Source organism: Danio rerio, chromosome 5 (assembly GCF_052040795.2).
Source record: "Danio rerio strain M-AB ecotype USA chromosome 5, GRCz13ab, whole genome shotgun sequence".
Classification (NCBI taxonomy): domain Eukaryota; kingdom Metazoa; phylum Chordata; class Actinopteri; order Cypriniformes; family Danionidae; genus Danio; species Danio rerio.
The window spans coordinates 29,826,466-29,836,608 of NC_141025.1; the positions used below are offsets into that span (position 1 = coordinate 29,826,466).

A 10,143-nucleotide genomic window follows, 5' to 3' on the forward strand; every position below is an offset into this window, starting at 1 on the left:
CAAGATGACAACAAGGTTTCTTTGAGCCCGGGTCGACCATGACTCATTATTATATGTATATATAATTACGCTGTAATCTCTTGGCTGTGTATTTTAAACATGGTGGTTCATTGTTTTGATTCTGGCTTGTTGCGCAAGCGAATGATGTATCTCTGTAAACCAATAGCGTGTAGCTGTGGGTCTAGCTCCGCCTTTTGGTATCCTTTCTCGTGTTTGGTACCCTTACGTACGGTACGGTTCGGTATGCCTTTTGACGTTGGAAACGGCCATAAAAGCGAACTGATCCGTACAGTACCACTCAGTGGAAACAGGCCGTTAGAGTGGCCTTTTACTGTGGCCAGCCTGAGGCGCACCTGTACAATAACCATGTTGTCTAAACAGCATCTTGATATGCCACACCTGTGATGTGGATGGATTATCTCGGCCATAGGTCTTAAACTCAATTCCTAGAGGGACGCAGCTCTGCACAGTTTTGCTCCAACCCTGATCAAACACATCTGAGGCAACTAATCAAGGTGTTTAAGACTCTTTCGAATAATCAATTATTTGGATCAGTAGTGTTTGAATAAGGTTGGAGCAAAACTGTGCGTAGCTGCGGCGCCCAATCAAGTTTGAGACCTATGATCTAGGCAAAGGAGCCATGACTGCACACTGCATAATTTTATAAGTCATCAGATCGCAGTTGTTTTCTCACTGCATGACACTCGTGCGAACAAGCACCGATTTGCCTCCAATTTCAGGCATTTGTTGGCGATTTTGATTGTGCAGTGTGAATCTAAAATTTTTAGCAGATATGGCAAATATGTGAACAATGTGTGAGGGAAATATGGCTTTTGTGTACATAAAAAGCATTAGATGTTTGAGTTCAGCTCATGAAAAACTGTGTTTGTATGGCACATCGTTTTTTTTCAGGAACTGATTTTAAAGCAGCACTTCTCATGTTGCAAGCCTTGTTAATAGAGAAACTTGGTGAGGTGTATTTGTTTTCCATTTTAGTATTTAATATTTACTTGTGGACTTTATGACAGTCAAAGAATATTTTCCAAGGATGAGTGCTTTAGATGTCATGTTTACTGAAAGCATAAATATATGGTGTTACAAAAGACTACAACTTCTTCACCTTCACCTTGAGGTAGAATGTACCGAGGTTAAGGAACTTTTACAGATAATGCTGAATTTTCTGCTCACCCAAACATAAATGCTTAAAAAAGAGAGAACATTTTACCTCGATTCTGAGATGCAGATAGAGAAAAATTCAATAGCCTCAGTCAGTGCAGCAAGAAATTTAGGATGATGTTAATTTCCTGTTTAGAGCTATGGTGATTTTCTTGCATTTTATCTAGAGCGGTGAGTGCGCAGGTGCCACTAGTGGCCCACTGGCTTCCTCTAGTGGTGCAAAGGGGAATCACGCAATAAAAAAAAATGTTAAAAACACTAAGAAAATTTGCAAGTAGGCTAAATTATTAAAAGGTGAGCAAAACTGCCATTGTGGTCTCAATCTGGCAAGAGAAATGAAGATCAAGAGGAGAGCACAATAACCGAAGGGGATGTGAGTGAACAGAACAACTGCTAACAATGCTGGTAAGGTCCTTATAACATCTGCAAGCAGCAGTGAACAACACCAAACAGTGTTAAGTTGAACTATACATCAAATTCAATATACATCAAGAACAGAAACATCCCAGGGTGCAGCGTCTGGTATGTGGCAAAGTTCTTAACAATGCATCCATGAAAAGGCATCTCATAACCAAGACCACAGTAATTAAAGATGCTGTATGTAAGTTTTTGACTCTTCTAAAGCATAAACATAACATAATATGTTTGCAGATATTTAAGAAACATGCTAAGTAAACATTCTTGTTAATCTGAAGAGCAAAGCTGAGGTCAGATATTCTGATTTGAAAATGGGTGTTACATGCCAGAATGCTGTCTTTGCTTTGGTTCTCTATAAATGTCCAGTAAAATGGCATTCAGACTCACACTGTTAGTATTTAACACTGAATAAAGCATGCAAGGTGTACCTGAGGGGATCATTGTCAGTTTTTTGTTGTTCAGCTGCAGGAAAGAAGCCATACATAATAGGTAGATTTAGCATGTTGTTTAATGTTGGTAGAACTGGTAGTTACTGTATGGCCATACATGGAGACATTAAAAGACGTTTTTAGAAATCTTAACTTGTCCACAGTTACCATTTAAAAGCATGTAAACTAAAATCCAGACTAATAAGCCATTTATGATGTTAAGGGAGGCTGTCCTTTTGACAAATTAGGCTACTTGGGTCACAATGTCACTTGCATTGGATGTGATGTATGCATTTTTAGAAGGTGTAGTTCCTTTAGTGTTGTGCCTTGTTTAAAATAAAACTCACAGAGATGCAATCAAAATCATTCAAGAATGGCCATTCTTACAGCTGATGAATGATATGACAGAAGAATTAAAAAGCCTGCTTCTCTTTCTAGAAAAAGTTGCATCTGTAGTATAGAAGCATCTGCTTCATAGAAGTGATTTAATTACGATGCTTCCTTTCTTAGCACACAGAAAATTCCGAGGGCTGAAGTTACTGGCATGTCTGCTTATTTTGTTATGAAATGTTTGATGCTGTAATGCAGGGGTCCCAAGCTCGTTCCTGTAGTTTAGCTCAAACCCCAATTAGATAAACCTGAGCCACCAAATTAAGGTCTTAGTTTAGTCGTACAAAAATGTACAATTTTAAACAGGAGGCGTGGCACCCAACCCAGCCCCTGAACTCAACAATCATTGGGGGATAAGCAAATCTTATTAAATTGTACGAATGAGATCATACAAATGCCCACGAATTAGCCAAATCAAAGCTACAAATTGTGAGATTGTGTTGATACTGTAGATCAGGGGTTACCAACCCTGTTCCTGAGGAGCTACCATCCTGCAGATTTCAGTTGCATCCTTGAGCATACACACCTGCCTGTAATTATGAAGTGCTGCTTCAGGTCCTAAGCTCGCTGGGGTATTCATAGACATTTTCAACCTGTCGCTTAACCTAGCAGCTGTGCCAACATGCTTTAAAACCACCTCTATTGTGCCAGTGCCAAAACACTCCAGCCCAACATGCCTAAATGATTACCGCCCTGTAGCACTCACACCCATCATCATGAAGTGCTTCGAGCGGTTGGTCCTGGCACATCTAAAAGACTCTCTGCCATCCACACTCTACTCACATCATTTTCATACTGTGGCAACAGGAGCACAGAAGATGCAGTCTCCATAGCACTGCACTCTGTACTCAAACATGGACAATAAAAACACTTATGCACGAACGCTGTTTGTTGACTTCAGCTCAGCATTCAACACTGTCATACCCTCCAAATTACTGATCAAACTTAGAGACCTGGATATCGACACGTCTCTCTGCAACTGGGTTATGGACTTTCAGACTAACATCTGCTCCACCACCGTCAGACTCAACACTGGTGTACCACAGGGCTGTGTGCTGAGCCCCTCCTTTACTCCCTTTTTACTATCGACTGTAGGCCTGTGAACAGATCCAACACTATCATCAAATTTGCAGATGACACCACAGTGATTGGTCTAATCAGCAATAATGATGAGACGGCCTACAGGGAGGAGATACAGCATCTGGCCACTTGGTGCACCGACAATAATCTGCTCCTTAACCCCAACAAGACCAAGGAGCTCATTGTGGACTTCAGAAAGGGACGAACAGGCTCACATAATCCCATCCACATCAATGGGATGGCCGTTGAGCCCGTCTCATCCTTCAAGTTCCTGGGGACCCACATCTCAAAGGACCTTTCCTGGACCACCAACACCTCCAGCCTGGTCAAGAAGGCTCACCAGCGCCTATTCTTCTTAAGGCAACTGCAGAAGAACCAGCTTTCATCAGCTGTCTTGGTGAACTTCTACCGCTGCACAATAGAAAGCATCCTGACCAACTGTGTCACAGTCTGGTATGGAAGCTGCTCTGTTGCTGAGCGCAAGGCACTGCAGTGGGTGGTGAAAACTGCCCAACGCATCACAGGGACCACACTGCCAGCCATTGAGGACATCCAGAGAAAACACTGTTTGTGCTGAGCATGCAGTATTCTAAAGGACACCTTTTACCCCGCTGATAGACTGTTTTCACTCCTGCCTTCTGGCAGGCGATTCAGGCTCCCCCGGACAAAAACCAGCAGAGTGAGGAACAGGTTTTTCCCCAGAGCTGTCCCTCACTGACTCTTTTGCCCCCCAATACACCCCCCACTCTCCTCTAACTTAAACTCCTCATAATCACTGCACTGTTTAAAATTAACATTTGCACATATATATTGCACTACATTACACTGATTTTCTTATTTGAACTGTACATACCCACTGCACATGGACATTTGTAATTTTGTACACACCCACTGTACATATACATTTGTAATTATGTTTATTTATCTGCACACTTCTGATTATTAATAGCAACCTGTACATATATTCATATTCATCTATTGTAAATGTTCATAGCTAATACAACCTGTATATAATATTATAGTACATCCATCTGTAAATATTACCATAGTTTTTCTATAACTGCACTTTATAACTTATACCTGTATCCTGCATTTGCTGCTATTGCACTGCTGGTTAGACCTAAACTGCATTTCATTGCATTGTAATTGTACATGTGTAATGACAATAAAGTTGAATCTAATCTAATCTAATTAATTGGTTCAGGTGTGTTTGATCTGGGTTGCACCTAAAATCTGCAGGAAGCTCCTCAGGAACAGGGTTGATGACCCCTGCGGTAGATAATGCTGGGAATAGTTTTCTAATATAGGCGAATTTTAGAGAGTTGTTGGATGTTGTGTAAGCATATTATTTCAGTCTTCGCCTTTGACTGCAGCATTTAGTAAGGGCAAATAAATAAAAGTAAACTAAAATCTTTTTAACTAAAGAATTTGCTGGGGTTACCCTACAGAGACACATTTGTGTATTTAGAAAGTGGATCAATGAGTTCATAACTCTTTTCTTGACATGCACTCAGGCTTTACTCTAATTGCATAATGAGATCATAAATTGGCACATCAAATTGTTTTTGCTAAAATACTATTTGCATTAACTGCATCACACCCTTAGCAACCACCACTAGTTATATGAAAATCAATATAAATGTCAAAACATTTTCACGTTTTACATTTCAGTAAAAACAACCAGTTATTATTTTTTTTTAAATCAAGTACAAGTGACAACTTTCAATTTCGCTAATATCGATGACATAATTATCCTTTTCTTTTTGGATTTATTATTTGGAGTTTGGATTTGGATTTATTTACTGTTTTTATGTCCTTGTGTTAAGTCAAAGTATACAAAATAGTTATCCAAATGGTAATGGTAAATAATAAAAATATTTAAAATCATGGGGAATTTTTATAAAATATGGGTGTTTTTTTAAATAAATTAAATATATTTTATTAATATTATATCATTAATAACAATTATTCAACTGTCAACTCCTCATTAAGGTTAAATGCTGATAGCCTTGCAACCATTTATTGACTGTGCTGATGTGAGGGCTTACTTAGAGGTTAATAATTTTTTTATAAAGTAAACAGACTAAAGGTTGTTTAACAACCAACCGTTAGGGCACAGGCTTTATAACAGTCTAGTTTGAGAAGAGGAACAACAGCTGTCTTTAGAGGTAGGGAAATCATTTTTTTTTTAGATCTGAAATATTGAATAATTGTTTTGTTTGATAAATAAATGCAAATCTGATCTTGTAGAAGAAAAGAAAAATACAGCAGCTAAATTGTTCATCGTCGCTGATGCGTCAAACTGTCATGAACATGTCCTCCTTGTCACTAATATGTTCTCAAACTCTTTCTGTTATAATTCCCCTCAGAGCCTTCAAATAAAACCATGGAACAGAACGGTGTATTTTTGTGGATTTGTGGTTTTGCAGTAGTTGTCTGTGGGAATCAAGAGACTTTACAACAACCTCCCATTAGCGCTAAACTCCCGTCATTGATAAACATGAACAACGATTTTGCTTTTCACCTGTACAGAAGGGTTATTGAATCGCCTGACTATCAGTCCAGAAACATCTTCTTCTCTCCGTTCAGTGTGTCTATGGCCCTTTCTGAGCTTTCTTTAGGAGCCGGTGGAGACACCAAACAGCAACTTCTCAGTGGCATTGGCTACAACAGCACAACCTTCAGCACTGAAGAAATGCACCAGCTGTTTCACAGTCTCCTGGAAGACATCGGCAATAGGACAGGAGTGGACATCGATGTCGGCACTGCTCTTTATGCAAGCGACCGATTTAAGCCTCATTCCAAGTTTCTGGAGGACATGAAGGAGTTTTACCACTCTGATGGCTTCACTGTAGATTTTAGGGTCAAAGAAACAGTCGATCAAATTAATAATTATGCAAAGAAAAAAACACAAGGAAAAATCAATCAAGCTGTTGATGATCTGGAAGAGGATACTTTGATGTTTCTTCTCACATATATATATTTTAAAGGTAAGTGCACGGCTATACACAATAGTCAAAGTATTGCAGATTTGAAAATGGCATTAGATCTTCTTAAATAACTCCACTCTTTCTTCTGAAGGAAAATGGGACAAGCCTTTTAAGCCAGAAAAAACCAGCGAGAGTACATTTCATATAGATGATAAGACCACCGTTCCAGTGCAAATGATGCACCAGTATGAACGTCTCAAAGTCTTTTATGATGCTGAATTGTCCACTAAAGTCCTCTGTCTTGACTACAAGGATTCCTTTTCCATGTTTCTGGCTGTCCCAGATGATAAAATGGAGCACAAAACCATCAAAGATCTAGAGATGACAGTCTCTAGACAGCACTTTGAAAAGTGGAGGAGAAGTGCCTTTAAAAAGTTGGTTGTCTTCATTAAAATTAAGACCATCCCAATTGTTTCATTCAAGTGTTTTAAGTTTAGTGTGTTCATCATTTGGATTACCCAGTCACCTTTAACCACAGTGACTTTTTTGTTCCTGCAGAACAGTTGACATCTACGTCCCCAAGCTTTCTCTGAAAACATCATACTCCTTGAAGGATATTTTGAAGGGAATGGGAATGGCTGATATGTTTTCAGATAAAGCCAACTTTACAGGAGTTTCAGAGGAAAAGATCTTCGTTTCAAAGGTAAAGTCTCAAGTCCATCTCTATTCAAAGTCAAAAGTCAAGGCAACAGTGTTCTGAAAAGATTATACAGTATCTAAAGTGATGTTTACCCTTTAATTTTAGAAATATGGGTAACACTTTACTCTAGGTCACAATTTATGTTATTAACAAACCATTAACTAACACTACCAGCTTAGTAAACTGTACTGTAAAACTCTAGTCACCTTTATCAAATGAAATGAGTGTGGTTAATTCAAAATCTACTGAAAGTTAATTCTGCTCATTTGAAAAGAGTTTTAAACTCAGTGTTGAGGGTAATGAGTAATTAAATACCTATCACTTCAACTAAAATGGAGTAAGTTCACAGTACTCATGTAGATTAGTTTCTTTAACTCAAATGGTTTGTAGCAATCGTTTCCTCAAACGATTTGTCTTCCTCAAACGAATCGTCTTCCTCAAAGAGTTGACTAAACTTATTAGGTTTTACAGTACTCAGTTGGTTTGAGGTCTTTTCAATAATTGTGCTTTACTGCGCTCAAATTGGTTCATTTACTCAAATGGATTAAGTTCACAGTACTCATTAGGATTAGCTTTTGAACTTAAATGGTTTGTTGCAATCGATTTCATCAAATAGTTTGAGTTACCTTGACTTTTGGGTTTTACAGTGTACTAATAAACTGTTTATTAATAGTTAGTAAAAGCTGTGTTTAGATTTGGGTAAGGTTAGGAATGCAGAATATGATTATACCTTATAACTACTAATGAACAGTTGATATCCTAATAATAATAATAATAAGCCAGTAGTTAATAGCAGGAATCGTGACCTACTGTAACTGAAGTGTTACTGAAATATGAGCAGCATTTGTATTTAATTTATATTCACTGAATCTACTCAAGTTAAATATTTGGTAAAATCAAAATGAGACTCTGTGAATCAGAACTGAATCTATGCAGGCAGCAACTTTTGTAGTTTTGAAGATTTGGGGACAGGGATTGTTTTGACAATATTACACACAAAACTTTGGAAAAAAAAAACCTTTGTTTTGAAGTGCATCATTGTCATTCAAATATAACCTAAATCATGATTAAATTATACAATTAAAAGACTTTAAGAGGAGTCTGTTTGATTCACTTAGGTTTTGCATAAAGCCACTCTGGATATCGATGAGCAAGGAACCACCGCAGCAGCTGTGACAGGAGTTTCAATGAGAGTAAGGTTACACAACCCATTGAGTATTTTGAAATTTAATCGCCCATTCATGATCTTTATCACGGATCAAACAAATGACAACATCCTTTTCTTTGGGAAAGTGGTCAACCCAAATGAAAAACTGTGATGTGGCCCACAACATGTTAAAACAATGTTAGCCAGTAGGTGGAAACCATTTAACAACTGCAGTGCCATAGATTGCAGATTTTGTAGAGTTCAGTTTTTATTGTTTTAACACATCTGGAGCAGCTTATTTACTGTAGGTGATGGTTGGAAAAAAATAAACTGCAAGAAATTGATTTGATAAAAAACACCATAATATGTTTGCAGATATTTAAAAAAACATGCCAAGTGAACATTCTTGTTTATCTGAAAAACAATGCTGAAGTCAGATTTTCTGCTTTGACAATGTCCATTACATGCCGGAACAGCTGTCTTTGTTTTGGTTCTTTTAACCCACCCACTGCCAGTTTAGCAATTATATTTAGTACCCCTGGTTGCCTTGTTGGAAAACACCATATTTCATTTGTTTAAAGTTAATTATATAGACAGTATAGGTGAAAAATGTAATAATTTGGAGGCATGTAAACATAGTCACTGAGTCTTTATGTCACTTCCACAGGAACACTAGGGTGATTAAATTAGATCAGATAAGATTCAACTTTATTGTAATTACACATGTACAAGTACAAAGCAATGAAATGCACCTTCTGTTGTAATAACTAGAATCAGCTACAGTTTTCTATTAATAATGAGGAATATGCACACTGATATGAACATAATATACAAGTTGTTATTTGCTACAAACAGGAATTACAAATGGATATGTAGATATGCAAGTCATAAGTTCAATGTATATGCACAGTGGATATGTATATGTGCAGTGTGGTGCAATGATTATGTGCTATATAAGTGTGCAATGGTGCAATGGGAGTTCAAGTTATGGGGTGGGGTGTAGATGCACAAGTACTACTGAATGAATGTTACGCACAGCTATGAGCAGAAAAAAAAAAAATTTGGATGGGAACTGTTTTCTGTAATTTTGTATAACTGTATGAAGTAGGGTTTAGCGATGCTGACCAATTTGACATCACATCAAGATGGACGATGGTATCGTCGTAGTAGGTGGCAGTGAATTAATTATTTATAAATAATTAATTCATAATGAATCAATTATTTGTATAGTCTACCATTTCAACTACCTGGGGTCCATTCTTCGTACCTCGCTTAAATGATATAAGATGATTTGTCTGATCTTGGATCTGTTCATCTTGATAACTGATCTCTGGCTAATTTGGTTCTTCAAACAAGTTTGTGAATCAGATTAAAAAGTCTGAATGAACTGATCTGAAATCGCAGCGTGTGTTGTGAAGGACTGATCTATCCTGATCATGATCAGTAATGTAACGATTGGCTGACGGCACAGCAGCGTAATGACATCATCTGATTAATATTCAATTATCCATAACAGCAAAATTACATCAAATTAGCAGTAAATGGTTTGTGAAATATGACACGCAATAACTTCTCACGTTTGTTGTGGGCTGCAGGCTTTACACTTTCATGTGTCAAGATAATTCATCATTTATTTCAATGCATATCAATGTATCGAATCGAATATTGTGCATGTACGCGTTTGCATCTTAAAAGTTCATATCAATAAATTTTGTCTTTGAACCACCAAGTGGCAGTCTTTTACTTTTATTTCGGATTGCATAAGTTTTATTAATGATGTATTTTTAACTTATATTTATACATATATACTATTTACCCAAGTATATTACTACTGTAAGAAAATATCAGAATTTGGTACATACTTTCAGTATTATC

At 37.4% G+C, this 10,143-nt stretch overlaps 1 protein-coding gene across 1 annotated transcript; it reads left to right on the plus strand.

Moving 5' to 3' along the window:
- The first annotated feature begins 5,615 nt into the window (after positions 1–5,615).
- Positions 5,616–9,997, plus strand: si:ch211-186e20.7. The gene is made up of 5 exons (XM_087253543.1): positions 5,616–5,659; positions 5,861–6,481; positions 6,573–6,855; positions 6,980–7,124; positions 8,240–9,997. Exons 2-5 carry the CDS (start codon positions 5,878–5,880, stop codon positions 8,438–8,440), a joined length of 1,233 nt encoding a protein of 410 aa, XP_087109669.1. The 5' UTR covers positions 5,616–5,659; positions 5,861–5,877; the 3' UTR covers positions 8,441–9,997.
- Positions 9,998–10,143: the final 146 nt, after the last annotated feature.

Bases quoted from the DNA above. Each gene is read 5' to 3' on its own strand.
- si:ch211-186e20.7 (XM_087253543.1), top strand. From the start codon at position 5,878: ATGGAACAGAACGGTGTATTTTTGTGGATTTGTGGTTTTGCAGTAGTT. The intron at 6,482-6,572 runs GTAAGTGCACGG...TTTCTTCTGAAG, and splicing joins CACATATATATATTTTAAAG to GAAAATGGGACAAGCCTTTT. The intron at 6,856-6,979 runs GTTGGTTGTCTT...TTGTTCCTGCAG, and splicing joins AGGAGAAGTGCCTTTAAAAA to AACAGTTGACATCTACGTCC.